The sequence below is a fragment of the Tursiops truncatus genome, chromosome 12 (genome assembly GCF_011762595.2).
Source record: "Tursiops truncatus isolate mTurTru1 chromosome 12, mTurTru1.mat.Y, whole genome shotgun sequence".
In the NCBI taxonomy this organism is placed as follows: domain Eukaryota; kingdom Metazoa; phylum Chordata; class Mammalia; order Artiodactyla; family Delphinidae; genus Tursiops; species Tursiops truncatus.
Genome location: NC_047045.1, coordinates 38096213 through 38113724, shown reverse-complemented (window position 1 = coordinate 38113724; position 17512 = coordinate 38096213). Strand labels below are relative to the sequence as shown.

The window sequence follows — 17512 nt, the reverse complement described above, 5'->3', positions numbered from 1 at the left end:
AACAGGTAAAATTCTTAATTTATAATATACATTTTTGAGAGGTAAGTGTTAGTTAAAAGTTAGAGACTGTAGTACTGTGTTTTCTTATTATCTGAATTCATAGAATACTGCAATACAAAATCTGTGCCTGTGGTAAATACGAATTAACTCAGATGATTTTTTTTTTCTAAAGGCTTTCAAAAATTGGGCTATGGTAATATGGTAATAGCATCACCCTTTAACTGACGGCAATTTCCCATATGTAGACTCTAGCACAAGCTGCAGAATTCCAGGGGTTCTGCCTGTCACTTCATTGGGTTATTTTAAAACAAACTTGGAAAAAAAAAAAAAAAAAAAAACTTGGATCCTGAGTACTCAAGTTCTGAGGCATTATCAAAGCAAAAAAAAAAAAAGTGTGGTTAAGTAAGAGGGGTAAAGGGACTTGGGTGAATTTTCTACTTTTTTGTGGGGGAAGGAAGGTATGGAAGATGAGAGGGAGCTTTTTTAGGTTTTTCTTAAATCCAGAAACTTTTTTGGGGTTTTTTAAATCCAGGTACAAAAAGTTCTTGCCTTTCTATCCAAAACTTCATGGAATTTATTTAACTTGGTGGTTCTAGTTGATTGGGTTAATCTGAGACTGGACTTGGGAAAGCAGGCACAGCTGAGGCGGAGGTAGATGGCACACTTCAAGTAGAGAGAGCCTGAGATATCTGCTTTTGGAAAGATAAGATTTTCCCTCTCCAGCCACTCCTCCCTAATAGATCTCAAAATACTTACAGCCAGCTTAAAATCCGTTATATTCACCAGGTAGAAAATGAGAGGATTCCTTTCTGGGGAAACTGTCAAACCCAGAGGAAAAGCCCTGCAGATGTGGACTTTTGGGGCTCCCTCAGTAAACATGCTGTAACCCTGGCCAGCTGCCTTACAGTGAGGTCCACCAGTTGACAAGCCTCAGAGTATCCAAGGGCACAGAACATCCAACTGAAGTAGAATAGCTATTAAAGGACCACTGGGCATTTGAAAGCAGCCTCTGCCGTGAAAGAACAAGTCAAAATCAAACTGATTAAAAAAAAAAAAAGGAGGGAAGTTAGAGGAAACAGAGGCAGTGCAAGGGGGAAAAAAGACATTTCCAAATGTACTACAATCAATATATTCAGTGAGATAAGATATTAAATCCATGAAATAAGAACAGGTGATATGTAAAAAAGGACAATTCAAGAATAAGAAATCAGAATTATAAAGTATAAAGATATGAAAGCAGAATTAAAAAAAAATTAGAAGAAGGGGCCTCGCTGGTGGTGCAGTGGTTAAGAATCTGCTTGCCAATGCAGGGGACACAGGTTCGAACCCTGGACCGGGAAGATCCCACATGCTGCGGAACAACAAAGCCAGTGCGCCACAACTGCTGAGCCTGTGCTCTAGAGCCTGTGTGCCACAACTACTGCAGCCCATGCACCTAGAGCCTGTGCTCTGCAACAAGAGAAGCCACCGCAGTGAGAAACCCATGCACCGCAACAAAGCATAGACCCCCGCTCACTGCAACTAGAGGAAGCCGTCACGCAGCAATGAAGACCCAAGACAGCGAAAAATAAATAAATAAAATAAATAAATTTATTTTTTTAAAAAATCAGAAGAAGAATGGAAGATATTAAAAGAATCTCCCAGAAAATTGACTAAAAAGATAATAGAAAATAGAAAAGATAAGAAAATTAGAGGACCAATCTGAGAGATCTTATATCTATTATGAGTCCCAGAAAGAAACTTAATGAAAATGGAGGTGAAAAATTAATAAAGAATTAAAAGAAAAGAAAAATGCTAAGAAATGAAGGACCTGAAGGTGTCTCCAAATTGAAATGGCACTCTAAATTGTGAATTTTAAAAGACCTACACCAAGTGACATCATTATCAAATTTTGAAACAATGGGGATAAAGAAGAGATCTTAATACTTCCAGAAAGAAAAACCTACGTACAAAGGATCAAGAATCAGAATTGTCTTAGTAGTGACACTGAAAGCTTCAAGACAATGAAGTAATAACTTCAGCATTCAAAGAGAAATTGTTTCCAAATTAGAATTTTATGCCAGTCATGTTATCAAGTGTGATGTTAAAGACAATTAAAGCATAAATAAAGTCTCAAAAAACTTAACCTCCTAAGCATCTTTTTTTAGGGAGCTGGTGATGTATTCTATCAAGGGAATAACCAAGAAAGAAAAACATGTGGAATTTAGGAACTAGGGCATCAGACATAGGTGTGAGATGATGGGAATTCCCAGGACAATATGAAGGGAAGAATAATAAACAACAACAAGAATGCCAACAATAAGAGAACTTACTTTGTGCCAACCACTGTTCTAATGAGAAACCTGAAGCAGAGAGAGATTAACTTGAGCACAGTCACACAGCACTGGTAAGTGGTAGAGCCAGGATGCAAACCCAGGCAGCCTCACTACAGGGCCCACATCTGTAAGTACAATAGCATGCTACATTGTCTCTCACCCATGCAAGTCCTAGGCTGATGGCTCTGCATCCAGGCTCAATTGGGACAAGAGGACAGAGATCTCCAGAAGTAATATCTCCAAGGAAACAATGGAACTGATGATCCCCTAATGTACTTGGCCATATTGAGAATTTAGGGACAAATTAATAACAGGAACATAGAAAGTACCAGTTAAGAGTAAGAGTACCAGTTACCACTGCTGCATAACAAATTACCCCAAAACTTAGCTGCTTAAAATAATCATTTTATTATGTTCATGGATTCTGTGGGTCAGGAATTTGGACAATGCACAGAAGGGATGACTGCTCCATGATGTCTGGGGCCTCAGCTAGAAAAACCCAGAGGCTAGAGGTGATTCAGTGATGCTGGGGACTGGAATCATTTGGAGTCTCCACTCACACCTGGCACCTAGGCTGGGCTGTCAAGAAAACCAGGCTTCTTAACAACCAGAGTATTCACACGTGGCTCCTCCACTTGGCTTGGCTTCCTCACAGCATGGCAGCCTCAGAGTAGTCAGACTTCTTTCTTGCCAGCTCAGAACTCCAAACACAAGTGTTCCTTCCAGCAAACAAGGCAGAGGCTGCATCTTCTTTTATGACCAGCCTCTGAAATCACACGCCATTTTCATGATCTCCTATCAAAATAGTCACAAGCCCACCCAGAATCAAGGGGAGGGGCTGTATACCTCACCTATCACTGGGAACAATTTCAGAGAATTTGGGGCCCACGTTTTTAAACAGCCACATTAAACATATGATATGAAATGAGGCAGTTCTTAGGTGTAGTGAATAAATTTTTAATGTATAAGAAAGAAAATGTAATCATAATACTTAACATGGCTTAGAGGATAATATTTATATAGCATAAAAATGTAAATACCAAATACTGATTTAAACCAAAAAGTATAATCACTGGGGAGAGGGTAGTGGAAAGGAATGTTTTTGGTCACGTAAGAAATGTAATTATTCCTTTTATCATAGGATCAATAGATAATGTCTTAAAATTTAAAAATCAAGAAAACAGTATTTGAAGATAAACAGAAGAAACAGCTAAAGTGAGGGAAATGAGACAGACAAAGTCTGGAGAGTGCTAGGATATTTTGTTAGAAGTCTTGTGTTATTAGACTCTTTAAATACTATACATAATTTAAACCTTTGGTTTAAAAGTTTATATACTTTGCTATAGTAATTGCACTCTAGTAACGTATCCCAAGAAAAATAACAGAGATGTGGGCAAAGATTTACATATTAAAATATGTAGTAAAATACTAATTATAAAAGGAAGAAAATGAAAATTGATCCATTTGAAAATAGAAAAAAGTTAAATGAAGTATAGTACAATAAAATATTACACAACTATTGAATATTGTATTATGAGCATTGTGTTTGTGTGTGTTTTGACAGCTGAACCAAAAATGTATATACAGATGGTGTTAGTGCCTCTAATTGGATTACATTAGAATACATTGCAGATACACATTTTGGTTGAAAAGATCCAGCTAAATATGTTAAATGAAAGCTATCGGGGCTTCCCTGGTGGCGCAGTGGTTGAGAATCTGCCTGCCAATGAAGGGGACACGGGTTTGAGCCCTGGTCTGGGAAGATCCCACATGCCGCGGAGCAACTGGGCCCGTGAGCCACAACTACTGAGCCTGCGCATCTGGAACCTGTGCTCCGCAACAAGAGAGGCCATGACAGTGAGAGGCCCGTGCACCGCAATGAAGAGTGGCCCCCGCTCACCGCAACTAGAGAAAGCCCTCGCAGAGAAACGAAGACCCAACACAGCCAAAAATTAATTAATTAATTTTTTTAAAGAAGAAAGCTATCAAGTCTCCGTTGGCTATTCACATATATACATATATATATATATATATGTGTGTGTGTGTTTGTGTGTGTGTGTGTATATATATATATATATGAGCAGCATAGATATGAATTTTAAAGAAGCTTCACAGAAAAGGAACATATTTAACTCTTAGTGTCTTTGCAAGCATGCAAAGTTGTAAATATAGACTACATGAGAGTCCAGGATTTCCTAAACAACTGGTGAAATATTCCCAAATCATTATCTTCAATTTGATTTTCAGTTCAAAGGGATATCCTTTCCAAACAGCCTATGCCTTAGGCATTATCTCCAGTAAATTAAATAGATTTTGTCCAGAGGTCAGTAAACTGCCAAGATGACACCCATGAGCAGACGAGGTTACATCCTCCAGCCTAGGTCCCCTGTGATCATCTCTAAATCCTCATCCTTCAGGAAGAACTGGCAGTTTATTGCCCACCTCTCAAGGCCCCACCAGACTGCTGTGATTTGCTCCATGGACTTCGGGCCCTTCTCCTTATATCTACATGTCTGAGTCATGAACAGGGTCACAGAAGAAGAGAAGGTGAATTTGTCTGAAGCAAATAAGAAATTTAAGAAATCAGTTTCTGTCATGCAGGGGGCAACATTTTTCAGATTAAAGACTCCTTACTTGAGATTATTTTAATTTTCTAAATTTTATTCATGTTTATATAAAGCTCTCTATAATAATGATCTTGTTCTGTGAACACTGCCTAGTCAGGGTTAGGGAACACAATTTGCATAACACTTGAGAGGGACATTCTATCCTGAATCTCAAGGAGGCTGCTTATTAATCCTGAAATTAGTTCTAGTGCTCTCTTTCCAACTTTCTGTGATACTTTTCTCCTCTGCATTTTTGTAAACCTTTCTTCTCCTAGGTTTTGAATTTTATTGTAAGATCCTTAAGGATCGTAGTGAATTTACCTTTGAATTACCAATAGTCCTGTATAGTAACTTACTTGGAATAGTCATCTAATTAGTATTTGTCAGAAAGTGTGTGTGGTGTGGTCTTCGGGGGACAAAACTGGTGGCAACCTGTTCTGTTAAATAGAAAGAATCAAGTTGGTATAGCAGAAATGGTCCATAGAGGACCAGGATTTGGAAGACCTGTATTCCAGTTTGGGCTCTGCTAGCATCTGTTTACCTTGGTCACATTCTTTAACATCCTTCTTATTATTTTTTTTGCAAAATGATGGCATTGAACTAGATCCTTTCTAAGGTCCCTTTCAGCTCTCAAATAAATCTAAGAAATTGCTTTAAATAATCTCTTAGGCAAGAGATGCATTATAAGAAAATATTTATCTCTATTAGAAGCTAAATACTGTCTTTGACACTTAGAAATAGAAAAGTCTTGCTCCCAATGATGGAAGACAACTATGATTTGTTATTATCACATGTAAAATTATAGACAGGTTTGTGTCCCATCTCCCTTTTGATTTCCTGCTTAGGGAGAGTGAGAATTAATGACCGGAAAGGAAGGGAAGAGGGGATCACATACCCTTAGCGCCCATTCAACATCACTGCGAAGCCAAGAAGCACAGCACCTCTGGAATTTTTCATATCAGGCCCTGCTACCCCCTCCAACTTCCCCGTCCTCCCCAAATCTTAAGATCGGATAGCTGTCTTCCATCGCACCCTCAGGTGTACGCACACTATGCACTTTCGTAAGAGGCAGTTTAGAGCACCAGGCCAGACCAGAAACAGATGAAAAATATTTGTTAAGCAATGTCTCCATACTAAATTCTACAGATCCCTTCCTACCTTAATTTTAAATTTAAATTTATAGCTGCTGAAAAATAATGATCAGGTTAAAAATACTGATAGTGAATGGGTGATTCACCCTAGGGAGGTGAAGTCATTACTCAGCTATCATTTTGATTCCGAATAAAAGAAGGTAGAATCCTTCAGAGAACCACAGAGCTCTGACTCTCTCAGGGAGTCCAGGGGCTATTGCAGGTCAGCAAACTTTATTTTTAATGATCCTTCTAGTTTTCTGCTGCCATTATAAGTCACCTGAAGAAATAAGAATTATGATTATTTTTTTCTTGGCTATTTCTGAAAGTATTGAAATGTCACTTAGGCTTGTGACATTCTGCCACTGTCATAACCATCCACAAAATACCTTAAGTGAACTACATATTACCAGTGCTAAACTATGACTCAGTTGTCCCTAGATATCCTACTTTTCCTTCTTATTCAAAAAGTGAAACAAAAATTGCTAGGCAAAGCTGATGTGCATGAATATAACACATATATATTCTTAAACAAAAGAGAAAGTGCACGTTCAGAGAGTTCTCATGAATGCCACATGATATTTTTCTAATTATTTAAGTTATTTTGAGTTGTTTCAAAAGGAATAATACTGACAACATCCTCTACCATAGAGGGTGTAGAGTGTGGGCATTTGAAAGGACTATATGAGACCACAAAGACTATGAAATGGCTCTAACTATCTCCTAAGTTAAAATATTTCTTAAGATTTTCTGAGCACTTAAGGAAACAAAGTGCTTGACTGTAGGAGATACAGCAGTAAATTGCCTGATGGTTGTCTTGGCCTTGTTAAGAGAAGCACACAAATATAAGGAATACTGTAATTGATGCCAGTGGGGCAGCTCAGAGGAAAAAGAGTTTGAATCCTGTTGGAAAAGTCAACAAAGGGTTTGTGAAGTAAGTGATGTCTGAGATAGTCCTTGAAGAAGATCTTGACAACAAAGATGGGAATAAGGGCTTCCTACACAACAGAAACCATGAAAAAGGGCTGCAGATGGGCAAGCATGCAGTGTATTCAAAGAAAAAAGAAGTATTATAATTTGGATGGAAGGTGAAAAACATGGGGCATATAGGGATAGATGAAGAATTGCCAAAATAGTACATAATGACTATACTTAAAAGACTTTGGTTCAAACAAAAACATGTATAGCAATATTTACAAAAGCCAAAAAGTGGAAACAACCCAGTGTCCATCAAATGATGAATGGATAAACAAAATATGGTATATCCATGCAATGGATTATTATCCAGCCATAAAAAGGAATGAAGTATTGATACATGTTACAACATGACAAAAATGTTCTGGAACTAGATAGTGGTGATGGTTGCACAACACTGTGAATGTATTAGATGTCACTGAGTAACATAAATTCACATTTATGTTATGTGAATTTTACGTCAATTTAAAAAAAAGGATTTTGGGATGTTTGTCTTTAGAAAATGAACTTGATTCAGAAGTCATGGAGCAGAAATTGAAGTTTCTGAGCCAGGTATTGTCAAGGTTTGAAATGTGTTTTAGAGAGGTATATCTAACTACGTTATATAGAATCAGAAGAACAAGGAGATACTATAGAAAAGGAGATCAGTCAGGAGGTTGTGAGGAATCTGTTCATAAGTGCAGGGAAAAAGTCCTAATCAGAGTATTGGCCATGAGAACGGGAAGGTAAGGAGGTTAGGTATAAAATTCACTTCAGAGAGAAAATATATAGGACCTGAAAACTGATATGATAGGGAGAACCTGGCAGATGTCTACTGGGGAGGGGTGGTCAGAGGCCAAAACGAGGATTTTGAACTTGGATAACAGAAAGAATTGTGCCATAGATAAAAACAGGAAAGTGAAGTGGGAACATTGGCATAAGTTTGGTTTTTGACATGGTGGCTTGAGATACACTGTCAGGGTTGGTGGACATCACCTTGGGACCTGGCCACAGGAGGAAACAGCTCAGTTCTTCTGTCAGCCTCATTTCCTTGCTCATGGCTTTCTGAGATCTGGGTAGATTTTTTTTTCTTAGTCAAACTGTAATTTTATATTTCACGTCTCTTCCGGATTCCAAGAGTGCATAGTAAGGAAAATGGATTGTAAGTGATAACAAGACTTCTGCTTGAGGGAAAAAAAACGGGGCTGGAGGAATCAGACTCCCTGACTTCAGACTATACTACAAAGCCACAGTAATCAAGACAATATGGTACTGGCACAAAAACAGAAATATACATCAATGGAACAGGATAGAAAGCCCAGAGATAAACCCACGGACCTTGGGTCACCTTATTTTTGATAAAGGAGGCAAGAATATACAATGGAGAAAAAAAGCCTGTTCAATAAGTGGTGCTGGGAAAACTGGACAGCTACATATAAAAGAATGAAATTAGAACACTCCCTAACACCATACACAAAAATAAACTCAAAATGGATTAGAGACCTAAATGTAAGACCGGACACTATAAAACTCTTAGAGGAAAACATAGGCAGAACGCTGTTTGACATAAATCACAGCAAGATCTTTTTTGATCCACCTCCTAGAGTAATGGAAATAAAAATAAACAAATGGGACCTAATGAAACTTAAAAGCTTTTGCAAAGCAAAGGAAACTACAAACAAGACGAAAAGACAACCTTCAGAATGGGATAAAATATTTGCAAACGAATCAGTGGACAAGGGATTAATCTCCAAAATATATAAACAGCTCATGCAGCTCAATACCAAAAAAACAACCCAATCCAAAAATGGGCAGAATACCTAAATAGACATTTCTCCAAAGAAGACATACAGATGGCCAAGAAACACATGAAAAGCTGCTCAACATCACTAATTATTAGAGAAATGCAAATCAAAACTATAATGAGGTATCACCTCACACCATTTAGAATGGGCATCATCAGAAAATCTACAAACAACAAATGCTGGAGAGGGTGTGGAGAAAAGGGAACCCTCTTGTACTATTGGTGGGAATGTAAATTGATACAGCCACTATGAAGAACAGTATGGAGGTTCCTTAAAAAACTAAAAATAGAATTACCATATGACCCAGCAATCCCCACTACTGGGTGTATACCCAGAGAAAACCATAATTCAAAAAGACACATGCACCCCAATGTTCATTACAGCACTATTTACAATAGCCAGGTCGTGGAAGCAACCTAAATGCCCATCAACAGACGAATGGATAAAGAAGATGTGATACGTATATACAATGGAATATTATTCAGCCATAAAAAGGAACAAAATTGGGTCATTTGTAGAGACATGGATGGATCTAGAGACTGTCATACAGAGTGAAGTAAGCTCAGAAAGAGAAATACAAATATCGTATATTAATGCATATATGTGGAACCTAGAAAAATGGTACAGATGAACTGGTTTGCAGGGCAGAAATAGAGACACAGATGTAGAGAACAAATGTATGGACACCAAGGGGGGAAAGTGGTGGGGGAGGGTGGTACTGGTGGGATGAATTGGGAGATTGAGACTGACATATATACACTACTATGTATAAAATAGATAACTAATAAGAACCTGCTGTACAAAAAAATAAATAAAATTAAAAAGAAAAGTGATAACAGGACTTCTGAACAGAGAGAGATTTATCATGTAAATGATAAAAGCCCCCTCCCCTTTTTTTAATGGGTTACCATAGCCTTCTGCATCTGTCTATTTCTTCCTCTTCTCGCATCAAACCAAAGGAAGAGAATACGAGAAAGTTAATTCCATGGAGATTGAAATTTGCCTCCAAAAATTAGCTTTCCCTGGTGAAGGAGATGGTAAAATCAGGTACCCAAGTTCTGAAGGGTGTTCACTTCCTTGCAGATGCCTTCTGCGCTCTCTTATTAGTAGGTAAGAATGGTCAAGATAGCAAAGAAAAGGCTTGCCGTGTTCCTTTATATTCTGACACCTTTCCAGCTCCGTAACTGGAGAGCCCAGCAAGGATTGCTTCTCCTCCCAAACCAAACTTAGCTAGCTGGCTGCTTCAACTTGGGGGCTAGCAGATCTAGTAGATATCTGATTTGTGACCTTTTAAAATCCTCATACACTATACCCAAACAATTTTGGGATGTGTCCTTTCTCCGTTCCTCTGTCCACCAACAAATCTCACATATATATACTAAACTCCACCTCTTAATACCAATGCAAATGCAAGGAGAGTTTGTTTTCAGTAAGACATGTTTTCTCTAAAGAAATTGATGATATTTCTTCCAGTACCAAGGCAGACCTTTAAAATATCATTATTTTTTTAATATCATTATTTTTGTAGCCACCAATACGATATTTTACTCAAACAAGAATCATTAGTGAATAATTGGTTAAAACAATTAGATGAATGGTTAGTAGGGAACTGAATAGTCACAGGGACTCAAAGCACCCTACAGATTACTTATTGAAGACAAAGGGAGGAAGTGAACAAACTTAGTCTCACCAGTAACGAGACAACTGATATTGTATGACTCCTGATGTAATGGAGAAGTGTTCAGCATCATCTATGTAGGAGTCTTTTCAAAAATATTTTAACCTGAATCTAATCATGTGAAAACAATTAGACAAGTCCAGGAGAAGGGACATTCTGTGGGGCAACTGACATGGATTCTTTTAAAAAATGCCATATTATAAAAGAAAAGGTGGTGGTGTGGAGAATGTTGTAGAATAGAAGAGATTAAAAAGCCGTGACATCCAAAGGGAATGTGTGATTTTTAATTTGATCTTGGATTGGGATAAACATAGCTCTAAAGGACGCTACTGGTTGGACCAGAAATTTTGAATACGGACATTATCTTAAATACTATAGTAAACGTTAAACTTGTTGGATGTGGTCATGGGTTTGTAGTTATGTAGGAGAACACCATTGTTCTTAGGAGATAGATGCTGACATATTTAGGGATGAGATATCATTATGTTTATAATTTACTCTCATATAGTCAGCAAATGATCATCTAGAGAGAAAGCAAAGATGACAAAATATTAGCAACTAATTAATCTAGTTGGAGGGCAAATGGGTGTTCATTATGTTCTTTCAACTAAAAAATTGGAAAGAAAGATAGTTTTTCTTGAAGGCTGAAGAAGAGAATCTTATTTTTTAAATTGTTATTCTAAAATATAGCTGGTAGCATTGGGGAAGAATAACATGATAAGAAGAGATGATCAGTCTCTAGCAATTTCTGCACTCCCTGCTGTGGAATATTAGTTTTCTGCTTTTAGAAAAAGGTTTTTCCATATCCAGTTTTCAAGTCCAGATAGCAGTAGTTAGAAATTGGAAGCAGTTCATTTATGTCATCCAATCCTTCTTTGTTACCTGACTTATAAAAAAGCATTTGTTTCTTAAAGTAAAAGACCACATTGTACATCCATTACTTACCAACAGAGAATCTATCTGCCTTTGGTCTGCAGAGACTGGTATATAAACCTTTGGAATTAATCCCTCTGTGCATCCTCTCAATCAGAGCACTGACTTTGTTTGCTTTGGTGTAGAATATTGTTTTACAGCGCTCACTGTAGCTGTCAGAGGAGGCCTTCAATGTCATGAGCACTGGCACACTAGCTTGTCTATTTTCACATTTTTTTAAGATAAAACAAGGTTCAAACCACACATTCTCTGTGAACTGCTAAAGACTGGGAAAAATTACTTTCTTTTCTCATGACCTGGATTGACAAGGAGCACACCTACAGGAGGCAAAAGATGAGTGAATCCCTTTTAAAGACCCAAGTAATGAAGCCCTCAGGGAATCGCCGTGTGTGGCAGAATTTACAGTGGTTTCTGGAGACGAACAGTGTGGCAGGAAGAGGTTCAGGACTGCCGGCTATTGAAATACAGTCTGCATTTATTTTATATCAGCCTATTTTGGGCCCCAGTGAGGAAGTTATTTTAATATCTTGCTCTGCTAGAAATATACATGGTAAGTGGTAGATGTCAGAAAAAGAGGGTAAAGTTACAGCACTCCATTCTCCTTGAGACTTACGGAGCTTATATAGTTGTTCTCTTTGAAATAAACACTGATGCATACAGAGCATAAATTGAAAAGGATATTAGACATAGTCCACACCACTGATCCTCAGATGACTCAGAATTCAGGGCTAGAGTATTAAGGATCTGCATTTTTAATAGGCTACCCAGGTGATTCTGATACAGCCAGCCCAGCATTTGGGGATGCCTTTTCTGACCCAGTACTCTTACTTTACAGATAAGAAAATGAAGACCCACGTAAAAATTTAAAATTACTTGAGGTATTAACCTATTATGGGCTAGAAACCATATTTTCTGGCTCCCGGCATATCCATTTCCTAGGAGGTCACAGTGCCTCTTAAAGTGGTCATAGTTAAGAGCTTAGGCTACCTGTTTCCCTCCGTAGCAGGGCCTACTTACCACCTGAGGCTTGGGGGAGTACATTTGAAATCTGAGGTCTCCTGACCTCCAGTCAGGCTCTTTTCTCTTCAATACACTGATACCAAGGTTGAGGCACTCAATTACTCTAAACCGCTGCATCTGTGAGAAGGCTGATAGATGATTCTTTTGTTCTATCCTTTTGTTGTTTGAGTTTCATGAATTCTTAGAATTTATTTTCTATAGATTCCCTTCTTCAGTCTACTTCTAAATAGAAGTTGAGTAATAAAGTCAAAATATGGTACTGTTCAATACGAGTAAAAATTATCTGTAAGGCACCAGGTAGTGGCTCCACATCAACTGCATACTGACTGAATCTAAACACCCAGCTTTCTTAGAACTAGGAGAGAGTAATAGGAACTTTGCTTTGTAAGTTTCCTGAATAAATGGTACATAACCAACACTTATTAAGAAAAAGCATTTATCCATTTATTCATTCATTCACCAGATATTGACCATCTACTATCTACAAGCACTGATCTAGACATGGAATACTGTTATGATCAGGAGAGAAAATGTCCATACTCTCATGGAGCTTAAGTTCTAGAGGGAGATTGTATGTGAAAACAAGACTATGCAACCCCCAGAGGAAGATTTTTACTTGTTCCGTTCCTGGCTGTGTCTCCAGTGCCTGAGCAATACCTAACACATAGTAGGTGCACGATGGACAATTACTGAGTGAATGAGCACCATCAGATGAAACAGAAACTATAGCCCCTCCCAAATCAACTTTTTTACAAAAAGAAATAGAATTTGGTAATGTTCAATGAGAAATATTACTTACATAGGGGATTAAATCATTTACATTTGTTTCTAATTTGCTGTATTTTGTAAACTCTAAAAGCTTTTTGTGAAAAAATTTTTATATCAGTGTGTACTTTCAGGCTTGCCTCTGGCATATATAGATACTAACTCACATAGCAGCTGGAAATATATACCTATAAAGATCTAAATATTTATAGTATTTTGTTTTATAAAATAAATGATACTTTTCTGTACAAGCTAAAGCAGTCAAGGGTGAAATGGTTTCACAGGACTGGAATGTTTGTTGTGATAAAATAAAAAGGACATTCAGGTGAGCAGCATATCAGCAGTTACAGCCTGTTCGGGTGGTAATGGCCGTGATAATCGTGCTGTCATTTTATGTAGGCTTCTAGTCTCAGCTTTCAAAACGTTTAAGAGCTGGGCTTCCCTGGTGGCGCAGTGGTTGAGAGTCCGCCTGCTGATGCAGGGGACGCGGGTTCTTGCCCTGGTTCCGGGAAGATCCCCCATGCTGCGGAGCGGCTGGGCCTGTGAGAGCTGATGTTGAACAAATAGGGATTTACATACATGGCGTTTCTTTGCCGTCATCCCCAGCAAAGTATATCTCCACTGGGTGAAAGGGGGTGGCCAAGCTAGTAATACAAAATAAAGTGAGAAAAATAAATAAATACATAAATAAAGTGAGAAGGTTTGAAAATAGCTTGTGATTCTGTAAAAATATTGAATCACTATATTGTACACCTGAAACTAAAATAATATTGTAAATCAACTATACTTTGATTTTTTATAAAAGGAAAATAGCTTGTAATTGATTAAACACAAGTACTTCAAAATAATAGAATTCTCTAAGATGATTAGTTTATAAACAAGGTATGTGATGAGACTACTCCAGATGTCTTTATCTGTAAACAGCATTATAGTTACTGTTACTACCTGAAAAAACTGATTTTTTTTTTTTCTGAGACAATTGGGGAAACGGCTCAATACATCCAAAAGGAAAAGTCCACCTACATCATTGTAAATTATAGTTTCTCTGCACTTTACACTGCAACCTCAAGATATGAAAGGTACTCAACTTTCTAACTTTCAACAGATACCACTTTCAACACTTCTACCATGTCGTTTGTGTTAAACACTGTAAGGTGAGGATGTTGAAAGTGCAAGAATGAAGAGGAGGTGGTTAGAACAGAAACAAGACTGAAAGTAGTGAGGAAATGGCAGATGTGTTTCAGGAATGAGTTGTTTGACAGTAGGAATCATTCCACAGGGGTCCTAGTTTGTGTGCATCATTGGAAAAGTACTGTGCCTGAGCAGCCCATGCTGATCAGCAAGAGACAGGGAAAGGATGAACAATTGAAAAGGTGGAAAACTGGTGACCACAGGATCAGCCTCCATGTCAGATATCCCTTAACCTAAAATGAATTCGAGAGACAGCTGAGAGTTTGAGAACTTAAAGACTAAGCATATTGTGAAATGCTGCTGCTGAAATTTTGGTCACAAGCCATGGATTATTCATGAGATCAAGGCCAATTCATACTTGTACAATATGAAAGTGAGTAGCTAGGTCATGAGTGCACTATGCAGACGTGCTCAGGGGCCCCACACTGCTCCTGCAGAAGTTATAGTGCGGGGAGAGAGATTTCAGTGTAGACAAAACTGTTTTATCTTGGGAAAAGATGTCCATAGACAAACAAACAAGTAAATATGAAATCTCTGAGCAGAGAGAAGAATGAGCCTGGTTTTAAAATACCTGCAAGAACCGATTCTCATTCCTGTTGGTATATTGCATCTCAGGACTAATTCAAACCCTTCTTAGTTCACTGAAACTCCTAGATCCCCAAAACATCTTTGAAGAGCAGATTGAACCACGAATTCTTTTTTATAGTATATTGGTTGCAGAGGCCTTTTGGTTCATTGAAAGTGTACAAGTCACAGTTTTAACTGAGTCGTTTGTGATAGTGCCAACAGCTATCCATGAGCAGTGTCTTATTAGAAGTTGCTTTTTATGAAAATAAGAAAAACAAAATGCAGGCATCTTTTGGATAAATTTTTAAAAGATTATAAAGAAGCGAGAAGAGTCAGGATTAATGTTATAAAGATCTCATTTTCTCTCATGAAAGTAATCTACCCACATTTATTATCTGTATAGTGTCATTTTGGACTCAGGAACAAAATGGTCTCAAGACCTAACCTGTTCATAAGTTGAAGGGCTCTTGCTCTGTGCAGAGGTGTCAGGAGAAGTTTGTTCTGAAGTCCACAAAAAATGAGCTTACCTACCAGCAAATACTAACACATTGGTTGTCTCTATTATGTTCAGATTTGATACATATACTTTTGAGTATATGTTTTCATTTTAAGTTGTTCTTTAATAACTAAAAATAATTTAAAATAAAATTTGACCTCATACAGGATGTCTCCTACCTCCAGCTTTCTTCCCTCTCCTCATCCCTGGTGACAGTGGGATGGAGGTGAGTGTCTTTTGGCATGATACAACATATTAAAAACTATGCCAAAGCAAGTGGAAAACTTGACCCCATAGATTACTAATTGTAGAGAAGGAAATATGTCATTACAGTGGAACCATCTGATAGTCACCACTTTAACCAAGTGATCAGATTTATAGCATTATTAAGAGTAGGACAGCCTGACATTTGGTGCCTTCCACATTGATGCAATATGAAGTATATAATATTCCATGTAAAATATTCTTGCCAAAAATGTTTAACCTAAACCTAAGCAAGCTTCTTCAGACCCAACTTCCAGTTTGTAAGCACACAGGGACAAGTTAAATGACACAATGAAGAAATAATGTAACAAATCCAGAAAGAGAAATTTTATACAACAGCTGCCCTGGTCTCCTCAAAAAGTCAATTATTTTAAAAGTTAATGATTTTTATTTTCATTTCTTAAAAAACGGGGAGGGGCTAGTCTAGATTTAAAAGGCGAAACACATAAAAACCAAGTGCAATGTGTGAATCTTGATTAATTCTAGTTTGAGAAAAAAAGCTAAAATAAAATATATTCTTGGGACAGCAGGAGGAATTTGAACATGGGTTGTATGTCAGATGATATGGCATTATTGTTAGTTTTTTTAATTTGAAAGTGATCATGTATGAGATGTCCTATGCTTATGAGTTGCGTGCTGAAGCACGAAGGGGTGAGAGGTCATGGTGTCTGCCACTGTCAAACCTAGAGTGTATATGTGTGCTTGTGGTACTGTTCTTACAACTCTTCAATATGTTTGAGAGTTTTATTTATATGTATACACATACATATATATATATATTTCACTATATACATATATAGAGACAGAGAAGGGGAGAGGTGAGGGGGGAGAGAGTTGGCATTCTTTGAGAAGCAAAAGTTATAGAAATACTAAATGATTTTTAAAGAACTAATTAATTTCCCCCTTTTTTCTGTTTTAGGCTCAACGGAAGGGAAGATTAGACTATGCTAAGGTAGGTAGATTTTGTACCTTCTACACAGTTTTATACATTTCAGTTTGACGCTTGGTTTTTGTTTATATTTGAAAGGTCAAAAGAGAGTCATCACATTCAAAGCTGATTAGCAGGTAAAATAGGATTCATTTAATGATAAGCTTATTTACTGAATGCCTGCGTCATTCCAGACACTGTTAGGTGTTGGAAATACAAGAGTGAACCAGATCAACTCTTTCTTTCATGACATTTACAAGCTAGTGGGGGAGATGGGTAACTAATAAACAACTAAATGGATGCATAATATAACGTCAAATGGTGGTAAGTGTTGTGAAGAAAAACTGGGTAAGCACCAACCGTTGCTGGAAAGAGCCTTTGGACTATGGAAAACAACTTTTAGCATCATCAGCTAATACCTGGGAAGCACCATTCAGGGCAGATTTGGATTTCTAAAGGCAGTATTTTTCTTATCACCTGTGGGGCTTTTGAAAACATACATGCCTGGGTTAACACAGCATAATACCCTCTTCCACCAACGTCAAAATCCACTGGTGGGCAGAGCAAGGCGGGAGCAGGATGGAAGGGTTTGAAAAAAGACTCCACAGATAATTCTGACACACAGCCTTGTTCAAAAACTGCTGTGGGGCTTCCCTGGTGGCGCAGTGGTTGAGAGTCCGCCTGCCGATGCAGGGGACACGGGTTCGTGCCCCGGTCTGGGAAGAGCCCACATGCCGCGGAGCGGCTGGGCCCGTGAGCCATGGCCGCTGAGCCTGCGCTTCCGGAGCCTGTGCTCTGCAACGGGAGAGGCCATAACAGTGAGGCCCGCGTAGCACAAAAAAAAAAAAAAAAAAAAAAAA

At 38.0% G+C, this 17512-nt stretch overlaps 1 protein-coding gene across 4 annotated transcripts in view; it reads left to right on the top strand.

The window, feature by feature from the left end:
* PDSS2 (decaprenyl diphosphate synthase subunit 2) overlaps window positions 1–17512 on the top strand; it is a 267116-nt gene that overhangs the window by 209578 nt on the left and 40026 nt on the right. For 3 of the 4 annotated variants that reach the window (XM_019929522.3, XM_019929521.3, XM_019929520.3), the window contains one exon: window positions 16644–16676. In XM_019929522.3, coding sequence (XP_019785081.1) covers window positions 16644–16676 — 33 coding nt within the window. Of the gene's footprint in view, window positions 1–1310; window positions 4467–16643; window positions 16677–17512 lie in introns of those variants that run through there. The other variant, XM_073789477.1, reaches the window with a different exon arrangement.